This window comes from Populus alba, chromosome 1, assembly GCF_005239225.2.
Source record: "Populus alba chromosome 1, ASM523922v2, whole genome shotgun sequence".
NCBI classification, from domain to species: Eukaryota; Viridiplantae; Streptophyta; class Magnoliopsida; order Malpighiales; family Salicaceae; genus Populus; species Populus alba.
This window is the reverse complement of record NC_133284.1, coordinates 16,736,884-16,754,227: the sequence shown is the minus strand read 5'-3', so window position 1 is coordinate 16,754,227 and position 17,344 is coordinate 16,736,884. Positions and strand designations below refer to the sequence as shown.

General features: G+C 33.2%; 1 protein-coding gene across 1 annotated transcript; it reads right to left on the bottom strand.

Annotated features, from left to right (window-relative positions):
- Window positions 1-11,655: 11,655 nt before the first annotated feature.
- LOC118034807 (probable 2-oxoglutarate-dependent dioxygenase AOP1) lies at window positions 11,656-13,284 on the bottom strand. The gene is made up of 3 exons (XM_035040221.2): window positions 12,856-13,284; window positions 12,376-12,697; window positions 11,656-12,241 (listed from the first exon to the last, which is right to left on the bottom strand). The coding sequence occupies exons 1-3, from the start codon at window positions 13,221-13,223 to the stop codon at window positions 11,993-11,995; spliced, it is 939 nt and encodes a 312-aa protein (XP_034896112.1). The 5' UTR covers window positions 13,224-13,284; the 3' UTR covers window positions 11,656-11,992.
- Window positions 13,285-17,344: the final 4,060 nt, after the last annotated feature.

Sequence of the window (17,344 nt, the reverse complement as noted above, 5' to 3'; positions counted from 1 at the left end):
GTACTTTGTCTTAAGAAAATACTATCAACGACATATTCAAAGGAAAACGACCAAAATCCTTTAAAAACTAATATCCCTTTTCATCATATAAAATTTTTTAAACGTTATTTTGACTTTCCATTCATTTAATCTATATCATAAAAAGGTTTGATGAAGTCGTTAAATTTTTAATTATTATTTATTGCATGGAGCAGGTAAAATATCAATTACAAAGCTTTTTATGATATAGATTGAAATGGATGGAATGTAATAATAAAGTTAAGTTTCCCATTAAATCTTGGTACACCTCATCAACCAAAATAGACAATTATGATATCATTATTGAGGCAGTGGAAGGAGATATATATTTGTATCTCTCTAATTATACACTCAATGAGATTTAAATTGTAGCAAAGGGTCTAAATCTGGTCCCTGATTCCATAGAAACAATTAAAAAAAAATATGGTCCCTAACGTTAAAAATAATAAATATAAGAAAGTAGGCCCCGATTGAGCAAGGATTGTGTATATCATATATATATATATATATATATATATGGGCACAATTTTTTTTTTTTTAATATATGAAATCAAAGAAAAGATGTGCACCAATGCGTATGCTTTGATTGTTGTTTTTGAAGGGTCAAAATCTGGTCCCTAAGAATAAAAAAAAAGTAATGGTCCTTGATTCATAGTGGTGATTATGTTATTAATTTTACATTATAAAATTAATTAACGGGTCATTGTTGAGGTATTGAAACTAAGGAGATAATTTATTATTTTCCCAATATCATATAAATTTATAGTTAGATGCAAAGTGGTCCATATTATGCCAAAGTTATTTGGAATCTTTTCTTGGCATAAAATTCTTGATACCTAATTATTCTTGTATTCAGTGTTACAGTATATATAATAATTTTTATATATCTAAAGATAATTTTAATTTATTAATCTATTGTTTAAGGTCATTTATAACTCTTAATTATTTAACTACATATTTATTTACCACATATAACCTTACATTATTGTTCACAATATCTTAAATATACACACATGATATTATAATTATAATAAACATAATTCATTTTTACCTTTGTTCATTAGAATTGTGACTTGCTTTTTTTATTAAATATTTAATTTTTATTGTTAATTTCATACTTTAATATTAAATTTTTTAAAAATTAAACTTCATAATTTATTTGAATATGCTTTTTATAAAACTATTATAATCTTATAATATGAATCATAAGTTATTTGGAGGCTCAACTCAGGTTCTAATTTTGCTATTTCTTTAATTGAATTTTTTTTTATCCATTAATATTTAATTGATTTTTTTTTTTTTTACTTTAATATGCATAAATTTCATCCATCACCATCTATTCGGCCTTGTCCTAGCAGTGGTGCCCTATTCAATTAAGAAACATGTCCTCGTCTTTCAAGAAGTCCCAAAAAGAAAACTTAAGATTCGGCTCTGCCTAGCACATGAACATAGGCTAGCTGCCCACGAATTAAACCTCTTTAAATACTAAACTACTGGGCCTTTTCAATTCTTCTTCCACTGGATATCGAAAATTTTCTTTATTATGAATTGAATTCAGTTATAGGATTAAATTAGTTGTTCTGTTGGAAATTCTTTTAAATGTATTAATTTAATTTTTCAATGAAATTTAAGTCATCTAAAATAAGCAAATTCCCATAAGATCTTTCACTGTCAAGCATGTCTTTATTATCACATGTAGCTGAGGAAATATGGCAGCAATGTGGTGATTTGGTGCAACTGTAATAATGTGCATTCAATAGATACCATAAAAGCTGAACAGATACCACAAGAATTTAGCAACAGTCCATTCAAATCATATCATTGAATAGACTATGATGCTATAGGCTACGAGTTGTGCAAAAATGTATGGAAACTCAATAATCTACATCAGAAATTTTGAAGCTGTTGTAACCTATTTTTGGATATCCGCATAAAAAATAATAAAAAATATTATCAAAACTTAATAGCACTGGGTAGAGGATGCCAAAGCGCTCAGAAAATGATCAAAAATTGGTTGAGGAGGTTTAAAAATACAAAAATTAAAATTTGACAGTATTTTATTGACTGATGAGAGCCCTGTTGACAAAGAAAATTCAATTTGAGGAAGAAAATTCCAAAATCATATATTTATGGACTCAATTAAATTTTATTGAAGGTTTAATTGAATTTATGGAGGTTTTGATTGCAAGAAAAAAATGAATTTGGAGATAATTTGGGCTTTAATTGGAGAAAATTGAAGTTCTGAGGTCAAATTATATTTTTTTTTAAGTTAATTTGGTCAAATCAGGGGCTTAATTGCATAAATATTGAAGTTTGATGGCCAATTAGGGACTTAATTGAAGAAATCCGAAACCAAGGACCAAATTGAAAAAGGCACGTAAATAGAGGGGCTGAAATTAAAACCGGATGAGGGGCTAAATTGAAGAAATTAGAAGTTTATTGCTCAATTGAGGGTCAAATTGCACTAATTCAAGACCAAGGACCGAAGTGAAAAAGGCGGCTAAGTTCAACACCGCTGTTTGATTTTTGGCAGGGATGCAATTGCATTGTTTTTTAAATCAAAATTGCAATTGAGGACCAATATGAACTCTGACACGTTTTGCCGCTTTTTCCTTTTAAACGAAACAACGCCATTTCATGCATTGTTCACGAAAAAAAAACAAAAAAGGAAAAACCCAAAATGGTGTTGTTTTGAAGACAATGTGGGTCTTCTTCTTCCCTTAGACGCATAAAGCATGGGAAGAAGAAGATTTTTCAAAAAGTTTATTAAAGTCAAGAGAACATTAGCCAAAATTTCAAAAACAACAAAATTTTTATTTTGTTTTGTTTTAGTATCAGGAATTATGAATTTATACATAAAACATATACCCGATATTAAAATGGTATTTTCTTTTGACAACTTAGAGCAGTTAGGTTTTTACCCGATAAGGTAAGGATCTCCTTACAGAGAATGACTTTTCTTAAACCGTAAACGGACTGACAATTAGAAACCACAACAAGACTTTAGATTTTATCAGACAAAACAATGCAGCTTACCTTAGGTAGAGCGTAGTTGGGGTGCTAATACATTCTGCTTACGCAACCAGTGTCCGTACCTGATCTCTGAAACTAGTTAGGGTTCCTAGTGATCAGAATACTAGGTGGCGACTTCCAATCCATATTTTACTAATAAGAGACAACAATTCCTTGTCTCTCTATATTTGCCAGATAGACCCATTTCCATTTTCCTTGAGGGTGGACGATTACCATGACGCCGCACACGTGCGACAGAATGACGACTCCACTAGGAACCTTGTGAACTAAGCTTTGTTTTATCTGATTTTTGTGTTATTGTTGTGGTTTGCGTGTTTATTGAAATATGCATTTTATTTATTTATCTCTTACGCGCTTTAATTTATGTACATATTTGTTCATGCATTATAAAAATTATGATTTAATTTTTTGGCAAGCACACACAAGCTTCTAAGTTAAGTGGGGAACTAACGATCTGCCCTATGACCATTAGTTAGGGTTCAAATGCGTGAAACACCTAAGTCATATTTGAATGTCTGCTTGGTAATGGTGGGTATACGTGCCTTAATCATTTCTCGCAATGCCCCTATACTGTCTTTAAGAAGATCTTCACTAGGCAGATATGAGACCCTTTTGAGACCAGGTAGAAAACCTACTCATGTTCACATAATGAATATAACTTGTCCTTAGGTTGTATGTGCTATCTTTATTTACATAAGGGCAAACCCTTCTTGAAACATCTTGAACTCAAGACTTGTGAGTGACATAATGACCGTCACTCAGAAAATTTTCATTGTAGATTGTAGGCAAGAATCAAGATTCTAGTTTCATCATACAAGAGTTACGATCATATGTCACCTCTTGAAGGGAAAGTCTATCATATAAATTACATGTTCATACATTTAACATATATGCATCAGATTGAAATATAGGTCCCCAAAAAGTCTATAACACCCGACTTAGAGCGAGAAGCATGGAAGATGAAGAGCGTGCTCAACGTGATGCCTATTTCCAAGAAGAGTTGGAGTCTCTGAAAACAAGCGTGGCTCACCTCACTAGCTTACTCAAGCAAACACTGAGAAATACCTTTGGTGAAGGTCCTTCTAATCGACCGATCACCTTTAATTCGGCTCCTACTACAGTTCAGCCTCAAGAAAGAATGGGTGAACATGGTTAAGAGCCTTAGCAAAATCCAACATTGGTGCGGTCAGCGACACCTGCACCAGCCCCGACAATCATGGAGGCATCTGCTAACGAGTCCCACAAGGCCAAGTCATCAAAGCTAAGATAGAAGCAAAACTCAAAGTCATTAAAGGGGTAGACTTATATGACTCGATACGGGCAGCGGAGATGTGTTTGGTCCCAAATGTGGTTGTTTAAAAGAAGTTTCGTGTTCCTGAGTTCATCAAATATAGTGGAACATAATGCCCCATAACTCACCTTAACTCATAATGCAATAAATGGTAGTAGTACATGATGAAAAAATAATGATGCACTTTTTCCAAGACAGCTTAAGTGGGGCAACATTGAGCTGGTATATGAGATTGGACAACACAAAAATCTGGAGCTGGAAAGATCTAGTGGATGCTTTTGTCAAGCAGTAAAAGTATAACATGGACATCGCTCCCGACAGAACCAACTTGTCCAATTTAGAGAAAAAGGATAAAGAAAGTATAAGGGAATATGATCAAAGATGGCGGGAATCAGCTGCTCAAGTACATCCTCCACTTCTAGACAAAGAGATGGTCTCTTTATTTGCCAACACACTCAAAGCACCCTGTTACCAATATATGATGGGTAGTTCGGCCTAGTAATTCATTGATGTTGTGCTAGTGTGTGAACGCATAGAGCAAGGTGTCAAGAGTGGTAGAATTTTTGCACCCACCGAGAAAAGAGACTTTAAAAGAAAAGAGGTTCACCATGTTGAAGATGGCTACAAGGGTAGGAAAAAATCATCCCAAAACTACCACACTCCATCCCGAATTGCCAAAATAAAAAATCATGAACCCCAAAACTTTCAATCCAAAAGCCAAATTGGAAATTACCAAAGGGTTCAAGAACAACTACCTCTATTACTGCTACCCCTGAATGAGATGTATCAAAAGCTATTGAGCATCGGGTAGATAGCTCCAAAACCTCTGACACCTGTGCACCCACCTTATCCTAATTGGTACAAGCTGGAACTCAATTGTGAATCCCATGCTGGTATTACTGGGCATAACATCCATACCTGCAACACCTTTAAGAGAAAGCTTCTGCAATTAATCAAGGCCAGGTGGATAGAATTGGAAGACGCCCCTAATATAAACACGAACCTACTGTCTAATCTTGTTTGAAGCATATTAGGACGAAATGTTTGGGAAATTGGAAAGCATCAATGGTCCAGCATGGGTGCATAAATGATAGCATGAATTTTGAAGAACTCAAATTTTGATCGTGGTGTTGTTCCACATTGTCTTTGAGTCCTCTACACAGAACTTTTGAGACGAGGATAGCCTAAGAACAAATTCGCCAAAATAGAGGAATGAAGCCTTCCTTGTTATTGCTTTTTGTTTAATGCTTTTGAACAAGACTTTCTCTGTTAATGAGCTTTCCTTGTGAAATAAGATCATATGTTTTCCTGTGTTCATATCATACTTTTCTTTGTTGCATGTAAATAACATTTTGAGCATGACTTTTGCTCACAAAACTACAACATGAAAAATCCTTCGATGTTCCTTCCTCCAAAACCATGCATAATCTCATATGTTTTCATAGATATTTTTGGGACCTCTAAAGTGAGTACAAAAACAAAAATCGTGTTGGTATTTGTCCAAAACAAATGCATTCTGGAAATTCAAGTGATTCCTTAGAAGGGTAAAAATATACCTAGAAAACTTGAAAGAAAAGGACAAAACAAAAACAAGGATAAACAACACCATAAGGTGACTCAAAAGCTAAGTTTTATTTGAATGAATAAATCACTTTGCATATGCGCACAAAAGCAAGACCTATCGATCCTCAATGCATGATTTTGTGATGAGGAAAGGCCATCTTTGATAAATCATTTCACGAGGCTAAAATATATCCTTTGCAGTCCCATTTTGAGCATATTACATTTTTGAAAACAAACCTTGACTAGGATCACACCCCACACTAGGGGACAAGTAAGAGAGGTTTTTTTTTTACCATCCAAACAAAGCAGTGAAGATGGGTGCTAGAATTGATCATGTAATTTTTAGTCTTTCATTATCATCCAAATGAAGTAGTGAAGATAAATGTTGTGATTGGTCAAAAAAAAAAAAAAAAACATGAAGATCCAAAGGATCCAAAAGATTTGAGCTTCTTATAAAAACAATTGCGGTGATAATGCTCAACCAAACAAAATGAAGAAAACAAAGAGAAAGATCCCGAACCCCACATTAGGGGGGTAAGACAAACCATTTTGGAAAGACATTCAAAAGAAAAAGGTCAAGAAACAAGCACAAGTGATCCTTGGTTTTAAAATCTCTTAAACACCTTTTAAGCCTCCAAAATATCCTTTTCTTCGTAACCAATAGCCAAAGCCTACACTATGTACCTAATAAAGCCCTTTCTGATCAAAGGCAAGCAATCTGGATTGGTAGGCAATGCTTTCATGTGTGGGTCAAATCTTTATTCATGTGAATAAAATGAATGTTTTGAACCGGTTCGGTTCTCAATAACCCTCAAATTGAAATTTAAACCTTTTGTGACCAACCAGATGTCACTTCATCTTTAAACGCAAAAGCAAAAAGCTTTCATCACTTCAAGAAACCTGTCCATAGGAATCACTTGAATTTTTTAGAACAAGTTTATTTTGAACCAATGTCAAAATGAGTTTTGTGGTTGGAATAACTTAATTGTTCCAAAAATTTTGCATGAAAACATGTCATTATACAAAAAACCTAAACTTACTCTCACATATCCTCACCCCAAAGTAAAACTAAATTACACTTGGGGGGCATGATCAAGCTAGGGGGCAATCAAAACCACATGGCAGGGCTGACTCCATGATTTGTTTTCTAAGGAAAATGTCGGGCAAAATTGGCAACCTTTAAGATAAAGGGTGAAGGACAAAGATGTATGATGGCATCAAAACCTTTCCAGGGGTCAAGATCACAAGATGTGACTTGAGTAAACAAGAGTGAAAAAGCCATCGAAGTTTACTATCAACATTCCACTTTTGAGAAAAGAAAGACACTATGAAGAAATGGGGGCCTATATTTTTCAGGTAAGTATACATGCATATCAACCATAATGTATTTGCTTTCAACATTGATAGAGTAGTGTTTCATCATCACTTTTTGAGTAGTGTGTTTTATAACTCAACTTCATTTGGAGTGCGCCTTTGAGCTCTCATCCCTTTGGTAGTGCGTTTTCTAACCCTATCTCCTTCTGAGTGCACCTTTGAGCTCTCACCTTCTTTTGAGTGCGCATTTGTGCCCTCACCTCCTTTTGAGTGTGCCTTTGAGCCCTCACCTCTTTGGTAGTGCATTTTCTAACCCTACCTCCTTTCGAGTGCGCCTTTGAGCCCTCACCATCTAATTTTTGGGGAGGTCACCCATTACAATTTGACCAATTCTCTATGTTTTTATCTAGGTAGGTCACCCATTACAATGAGACCATTCCTTCGCCTAGGTAGGTCACCCATTACAATTTGACCATTTCTTCATGTTTTTATCTGAGTAGGTCCCCCATTACAATGAGATCATTTCTCCACCTGGGTAGGTCACCTATTACAAAATGACCACTCTTCCTTTTTCCATCTGGGTAGGTCACCCATTACAATTTCCATTCTCCAAGTTTTTTTTTCTGGGTAGGTCACCCATTACAATGAGACCATTCCTTCACCTGGGTAGGTCACCCTTTTACAATGAGCCCACTCTTTCCTTTTATGTTTGGGCAGGTCGCCCATGAAAATAGAACAGTGTCAGCATGAGTGTGCAGGCTGGTCGCCCTTTAAAATAGACCACTTTGAGTATATGTGGGCAGGTCACCCATGAAAATAGACCAGGGTAAGTGTGAGTGCGTGGGTTGATCGCCCGTGAAAATAGACCATCTTTCTTCAAAAAACAAAGGATTTGAACACACATGATTTTTTGGTTCAGGTTAGAGGGGATCAACGAAAGGAATCTCAGTCTATCCTAACCATACACACAGGATTTTGGTTATGGTTAGAGGGGATTGGCAAAAGGAATCTCAGTCTATCTGAACCACACACACAAGATTTTGGTTATGGTTAGAGGAGATTGGCGAAGGAATTTCAGTCTATCCGAACCACACAGAGGATTTTGGTTCTGGTTAGAGGGGATTGGCAAAAGGAATCTCAATCTATCCTAACCACACACACATGACTTTGGGTCTGGTTAGAGGGGATTGGCGAAAGGAATCTTAATTTAGCCCAACCACACACAAGACTTTGGGTTCGATTGAAGTTTAAGGTCAACCAAATTTTGAGAACACCAATTTTATTTATCTTTACAACAATTACTACACAAAATCTTTGCTCCGTAAGCATTGTAAAGAGGGGGGGCAACTGTTGTAATCCATTTTTGGGTTCCCACATAAAAAATAAAAAAATACAAAAAAAATACAAAAATATTATCAAAAAATAATAGCAGTGAGGAAAGGATGCCAAAAAAAAATGATCAAAAATTGGTTGATGAGGTTTAAGAATACAAAGATTAAAAGTTGACAGTATTTTATTGACTAATGAGAGCCTTGTTGACAAAGAAAATTCAATTTGAGGAAGAAAATTCCAAAATCAGATGTTTATGGACTCAATTAAATTTATTGAAGGTTTAATTGAATTTATAGAGGTTTTGATTGCAAGAAAAAAGAATTTTGGAGTTAATTTGGGCTTTAATGGGAGGAAATTAAAGTTTTGAGGTCAAATTATAATTTTTGAAAGTTAATTTGGTCTAATCAAAGGCTTAATTGCATAAATATTGAAGTTTGATGGCCAATTAAGGACTTAATTGAAGAAATCTGAAACCAAGGACCAAATTAGAAAAGGCGTGTAAATAAAGGGGCTGCAACTAAAATCGGATCAGGGGCTAAATTGAAGAAATTAGAAGTTTCTTGACCAAGGACCGAAGTGAAAAAGGCGGCAAACTTTAGCGCAACTATTTGATTTTTGGTAGGGATGCAATTGCATTGTTTTTTAAATCAAACTTGCAATTGAGGACCAATATGAACTCTAACATGTTTTTACCGCCTTTTCCTTTTAAATGAAACAGTGTGTTTTGTCCAAAATGGCATTGTTTCATGCACTGTTCACAAAAAAAAAAAAAAAAAGGAAAAACCCAAAACGGTGTCCTTTTAAAGGCACTGTGGGTCTTCTTCTGCACCTAGACGCGCGAAGCAGGGGAAGAAGAAGATTTTTCTTCCTTTGTCACTGACTTCTCTTCCTTAAAAGCATAAAAAAAGATGCCAACCATAGCCCCATGTGTATAACCTCTAACCCGTGGCCTACCAAGGGGAAGTAAAAAAAGGAAGGAACATGCCCAATAGGCAGTCATAGGGCGGCAACACAGCGGCCGCCCCAACCACGTCCCTCCCTTGTTTTTGCCTATCAAAACAGGGGACGAGAAGAAAAAAGACAAGAGAGTAGAGAAGGTCTGGAGATTGAAAAAAAAAAAACTGAGAGAAAAGGAGGGAACATAAACAGAAGGACATAAAAAAGGGAGAAAAACAGTGGAAGAAGAGGGAGAAGAAGAAGAACCATCGTCGGCCACCTTCAACCCAGCAACGCCATCGTTGTGCCTCCTCTCCATTGCCATCGCCAGCAATAGCTCGTCGAGCAGAAGAAGAAAGAAAAAAAAAAAAAGGAGGCTCTCGCCTCTGCACAGAAGAAGAGAAAATAGGGGAGAGGGTGCCACTGTCACCGCCATCATCGTCATCGCGGCTAACAGGCACGCTAAGACTGCACTACCCCTAGGTAACCTCCTGTTGCCCTGTTTATTTTCTACTTGCTTAGCCCTTACCTCTATCTGCATGCAGAATGTGAATAATTCACGTTCTGCAGCAAATGAGGTAGGGGCTGGTTACTGTGCTTACGCACAGGAACCACGGTAACCACCCCCTTTAGTTTTGGGCCGAATCCAGCCCAACACAATCCACTGATTTGGGCCTGGTTCGACCTATTTCTAGAATAATAAAAAAAACATGTTTAACAAATATTTTTTGGTATTTTACAATTTTCCTGTGTATTTTCTATGTCATTTCGCTTAATATCAGTTTGTATTTTATCTCGAAAAAAATATAAAATCCAGTATTAAAATACATGGTTTTCATCAAAACTTTCAAAATACAAAAAAAAAATTGAAAACAAGAAAAAAAATGTTTTCTGTGCATACGGCCAAGTGTCTCAAAGCTAAAAAAAATCATATCGTGTTTTTCATACACTAAAAAACAATGTTTTAGCATATATTTTGGCTTTAATAACTAGTTTATAAGCAGTGAGAAGTTGCATTTTCATAAACATAATTCAAATACTACAGTACTAAACATAGTAAAATAGATAAATCACATTTTAAAGTTATGTATTTGCAATGTCATAGGCATGTGCCTAAAGTGTATATTTGTTGTAATTGATAGCTTCTTAAAAATGATAAATTTTATTTCTTACAAGAAAGCCAACAATACGTCTATAATTGATCAACTTTTCTTTTCAAATGTGGTTTGTTGCATGAGGTGTGTGCTAAAAATCATTTTTTTTTTTTTTTATAAAGATAACAAGTTTCTAAGTCATTTCAAGTGATCATTATGAAGGATGTATAATTCATCTTGAAACTTTAGTCAGCACATCATTTTCGCAAATAGCTAGACAAATAAAGTCATTGAATTGGAAAACTAGCAATTCGATTTGTAGCATATGTGGTAATAAGCCAAAGTTATGAGATGTGCACTTGCATAAGCATAATTCACATGCAATAGTTCTAATAAAAAATCTTTTTGTATCAATTATGCCTTTCAAGTTTCAGAAATTCTCAACTTTTCATCCATATTTGGTCATGGATTTCATCTAAATTGTACCTTTTATTGTAAGAATCAATGATGATTTATTGAGACCTTTTGATTTTGTTAAATATTTCTCATACAAGGATCCAATTGAAAATCTTTTATTTTTTGTAACCAAATTGATATAAAAAGTTATTTAGGGAAAAACTTGTACAACTCCAATAGTTGAGGGAGGGGGGCATATTTGAGGTTTGTCCAAATATTAACTAGAACAAACCTCAAAACTCTCCATAACTACGTATAACCAAAATCTCATTTGAGATTTCAAGGAATTTTGTATTTTATATGACAGAATTAATGGGAGATTTACATCCATCAATAAATATCACTGTAAATTACTGATAGAAAAATTCTGTTGGTAATTCTGATGGTTTTAGTCGAATTTCTAGTAGTGTTAATTATGTTATCAAATTATTCATATAGTTTTAGAGATATTGATGGAAGGGCTTAAATATTCTCTGCAATAAATAATTCCTACAACAATGTATAAAGATATTGATGGAAGGGCTTAAATTTAGAATTTCTGAAACTTCAGAGATCTAGTCGCAAAAAGTTGTTTGGAAACAAGATCAATAATCCCGAGGTAGAACATGACTCATAGCCTTCACCAAATAATTAAACACTTCATTCACCAAGAGGTACAAATAAGACTGGTTGAAAACAATCGACTGAGGAAAAACAAAAGAAAAGGAGACATGTCAAGCAGCATGATCCCATTACATTTTAGAGATTCACCCAAGAGGTACAAATAAGACTGGTTGAAAACAATCCACCGAGGAAAAGCATAAAAAAAAGGAGACATGTCAAGCAGCATAGTCCCATTACATTTTAGAGCTTCACCCAAGAGGTACAGATAAGACTGGTTGAAAACAATCGACCGAGGAAAAACAAAGGAAAAGGAAACATGTCAAGCAGCATAATCTCATTACATTTTAGAGAATTAAACACCACAGAAGGTTTTCATGATATTGATGTCACGTTTATCCGGATCATTGGATGATTCATAGAAATGAAGAAGCTTCTGGTGTTCAAAGGGCTTGTACTGTAATGGGTGTTCATCATCTACTAGCTCCTCTGCTGTTTGCACCACCCCATCTAGGAATGTGAATAACCCCAGTGCATATCTGTCTTCTTCGCTGCTTACAACGACTCGATGGTAAGAAGATTTTATCCTGTCATTGCTCCATGCCTACACAACACCAACCAAGATTTTCTATTCAAACGACACAATTCATGATCAAGTGTTATGAATCGATTAAGTGTGTGTGTGTGTGTATCGTTTGAAATAGGAATCTTGTAAAATAAGAAATAGGATAAACCCACCATGCATACATCACCAGCTATGACAGCAAATGAAGTTGGTGAAGAAGGCTCGTACGCAATCCACTCTCCTTCCTTGGTTCTTATCTCTAAACCGTTAACAGGATTTTGATAAAGTAGAGTCAAGAAAGTCTTGTCCATATGAGCCTTAAAACCAACATTCGTCTCCCCGAGTGATCTTCCATATTTCAACAGACGTAGGAGGTAATTTGTTGAGTTTAAGAGAGGCTCGTGGTCTTTCTTCAATCCATAGCTTTCAAACAACATCCTTACCAGCATCTGATTTAGTTCAGATGCTATCTTCGTATAAGAGTGGATGACATCACTAAAGATACAAACAAGAAGCAAGTAAATCATACTAATTAAGCTCACATTAATGTTAGCATAGGAGGATACAGCTATATGCAAGGATTCAGATGATCGGTCGAAGGAAAAGGAAAAAGAAAAATATTTAATCATAATATAATAATATGCAGATCTTACCAGAATCTTTCATTTCCATCGGGCCACATAAGGCTTGTAAATTTTTGACATTCATCTTTCTTTGTTGCATACTCGATCCCCAAGCCCTCAGGGAAGCCAGAGATTTTCCCCATGTAACCGTGGCCGATCTTAGGATGTGTATTTCTGGTTTTTGTTTCATCAGGGAGATTGAACAATTCCTCTAGCACCGATATAATTTCCCTGTAAAATTCCATTGAAGGTTCGCTGTATACTACTTCAAAGAAGCTGTATTCCTCAAGTGCTCGCCGGATATCATTGCAAGCTGCCAGCCAGGAACTAGAGCCAGGCTCGAAGTTTTCCTTGGACAAATGAACAACAGGAATTTTTGGCACTGTTTCAGAACCCATGATTGTTGTCGTCGCTCTCTCTTGCTGGAGTGTGTTTGAGATGGTGCACAATTTAGTGTTTTACCCATCCATAATTTATACTGTTAGTATATATCGCAACGACCTATAACAAGACAAATGAAAATTTTGGATATAATTATTGGGTTATATGGGTCAAAATATAATTTAAATAATCAATAAAAATATAATTTTTTTAAAAAAAAAGTTTTAAGAGAAATATTTAAAAAAACAATATTAAGATGATATAATTTTGAATTGACCTTAATCATCTTATAATGTAAATTATAAAACTCTACTTAGTTTAATAATTTTATTATCTATATATACTATTTTTATTTATTTATAGAAAAAAGCATATATTTGTAAAATCAAGCACAAACTCTAAATATAAATCTTTATTTGAAATTGTAATAACCTTATAAAAAAACAGATAAAAATTAAATCATAAAATTCATTTCTCAAATAATTTAATATTAAAAATAAATCAAATAAAAAATATCGATTAAAAAATTCAATAACTTACAAAGTGGCTAGCTTTAAAATACTTACAAAGAAAATAAAACGTTATCTTATTTTAAAAAATAACTTACATAGATTGACATAGTAACCCACAAATTAATAAAATAATTCAATAACTTTTTTTATATTTTTATTTCTGGTTAGACTCTAAACTAAGCCTTGACAACTATCATACATATGAACACCATGAGAAAATGTGATTTTAGATGGTATTTAGTTACCATTCCGGGAAAAAAAATAGATACAATACATATTTCTTCATTTATTTTCTATTTTAACTGCTATACAAATGTCTTTTTGTACTTTAATCAAATATAATTCTATCATTATTCTCCTTGCTTTTTTTTTTAAAATTCCAAATAAGTAACCAAAAATACAGTATGCACATCTTGAAGCATATGACTTGCCGGTCGTAACTAAGGCGTGATTGTTGCACTTACAAAAGCAGAATTTGCATTTAACATTGCTAAACAGAGTAACAGTAAATCACCATTTTTAAAGCTATGTATTTGCAGGTAAGCAATGCAGTAAACAAAATTATATTTAAGTTGACAGGTTCTTAAAGATATATATTTTATCAATTGTAAGAAAAGCCAACAATCTTCTATAATTGTTTGGCTTTTGTTTTGAAAATGATTCGTTTGTGTAGTGCAAAAACATTACTTCTAATCTAAATAACCAAGTTTCTTAGTCATTTTTGACAAACATTGTGAAGGATGTATAATAATATATCATTAGATTTCAATCGCACAAGGCATTCATAAATAGATGGACAAATGAATTCTATTAATCAAATACTTAGTAATTTGATTTCTAGTATCTATGGTGAAAACAAAGCAGTGAGAAGTTGCATCATAAAACATAATTCAAATACAACAGTACTAAACATAGTAAAATAGATAAATCACATTTTAAAGTATGTATTTTGCAATGTCATAGGCATGTGCCTAAAGTGTATATTTGTTGTATTGATAGCTTCTTAAAAATGATAAATTTTATTTCTTACAAGAAAGCCAACAATACGTCTATAATTGATCAACCTTTTCTTTTCAAATGTGGTTTGTTGCATTGTGTGCTAATCATTATTATTTTTTTTTTATCAAGATAACAAGTTTCTAAGTCATTTCAAGTGATCATTATGAAGGATGTATAATTCTCTGAAACTTTAGTCAGCACATCATTTTTCGCAAATAGCTAGAAAATAAAGTCATTGAATTGGAAAACTAGCAATTCGATTTGTAGCATATGTTAATTAAGCCAAAGTTATGAGATGTGCACTTTTAATAATTCACATGCAATTTCTAATAAAAAATCTTTTTATAATTATGCCTTTCAAGTTTCAGAAATTCTCAATTTTCATCCATATTTGGTCATTTTCATCTAAATTGTACCTTTTATTGTAAGATCAATGATGATTTATTGAGACCTTTGATTTTGTTAAATATTTTCTCATACAAGATCCAATTGAAAATCTTTTATTTTTGTAACCAAATTGATATAAAAAAGTTATTTAGGGAAAAAACTTGTACAACTCCATTAGTTGAGGGAGGGGGGTATATTTTCATATGTACAAATATTAACTAAAAATGAATCAAATCTCCATAAATATGTATAACCAAAATTTTGTATTTTATATGACAAATTAATGAGAGATTTACATCCATCAATAAATATCACTGTAATTACTTAGAAAAAATTCTGTTGTAATTTTGATGGTTGAGAGAGAGAGAGAGAGAAAGGAGGACACTCATTTTCATTAAAAATGACTCATTTTAAATGATTAATTTGTTGTATTTTCCCATGTATTTTATATTTTTCAGCTTATTAAATCACTTAGATAATTAACCTGGACTTTCTCGACAGGATCAACGAGCACTTCATGTTGAACTAGTCCTGTGATGGCCATATTTATCACAACACGATTATTGATATGGCATCATAATAATCATCAACAACAATAGTTTTCTAACCATAACCACATATGACTTTAATTAAATTGCTTATTGTACGTAGCATTAATACATTTTAAAATGCAACCGCAAAAAAATAATAAAAAAACAATCAACCTACATAAAAAAGAAAAAGAAAACACTGGCATTGGAATCGAAATACATAGAAACAGGCCTTATATAGCAAGCAGAAGAGTGCATCAACTAATTAATGTACAAGTCCATTTTTCCCTTTAATTTCAGACGCCACAATAAGCCTTGATAGGACATTTGCTTTTGTATCCCTCTTCTGTCCGATAGATCAATTTATAAATAATATCTTAATTAATAAATCAATATTTATCATCCGAAGATATTAATTTATATAGGTTTAACTGTAATTAATTATATCGTATGCTTTCGCTTATGGTTCTTGAAATACATTTTGATATTTGGCGTTCTTGGATGGTCATACACAAAAGGAGATACTGATTGAGATTTTGCCTACCAAAAATCCAGGTAAGAGGCCAAAAATTTTATCACACAAAGTCATAATTTTGCAAGTTGCATCCTTAAATAAATCACCAACAAACGATAGGACAATTAAAGTTTATGCGGCGTCACCATTCAAGTTAAGTGGCCTCTTAAATTTGATATTCCTCTCAAAATTATATGTATATATATGGTCCTAAATAAGCAAATATAATTAAATTTTATCAAAATGTTAGATAAGAAGACCTAAGGAGAGAGGGTGCATGATGTGTTCCCCTTCCAGCACAAATATTAGACCTGCTTGAGATCTAAATAACAATTACTGTTAATTAAAATTTAATAAACAAAAGTAGTTGAAAATGATTGTAAAGAGTCCAAAATAGAAGAATCTTTTAACCAAAATAAAAAAATTATCTTTCATGTAAATTATATCTCTTATATATAATAAATTCAAGAAAATAATTTTGTAACTCCTTTAAAATCTTTAACCAAACTCATTCCATATAAGTGCATCAAATCTAAACCCAATAACTTGGTTTAATGGGTTAATCAGGATTTTTTCTTTTAATTAATTTTTTTTCATTTTAATTTAGTTTGTTAATGTTAAATTTATTTATATTTAATTATCAGACTTTCATGACACATATTTCGGGCTTAACAGGTTAACTTGGTTTGATGAGTTAACCCAGATTAATTCTGGGGTAAACCTGTAATTTTTTTATTTATTTAATTATCAAACTTTCAATATGCGAATCCCAGGTTTGACAGGTCAACCAACTTAAATTCATTTTTTTTCTTTTTCTTCATTAGTTTTTTTCTTTCTATGGTTTTTTTTTATTAATCTATTTAATTATCACACTTTTATGACGATGCTCTTATTGCCAGACCCACATCCAATGCTCTTGGGTCCGTGTTGCAGCCAGGCTCACTTAAACTTAAGTCCTGTAAGTTTAATATTATTATTGATATTATAAATAGTATTTCTTGGGTCAGGTGTTGCAGCTAGATCCAAGGCTTTTCGGTATATCTTTGCAAAAAACCTAACACTCTTAGATCTTAGCCTTTTTTGATATTTTTTATGCAAGAAAAAAAAATTAACCCGAGGGCATATGCCTTTGTTATTTTTTTTCCTTTTTCTTTTTGCCTTTTTAAGCCTTTTATTATGAATAGCACTGTGCAGTC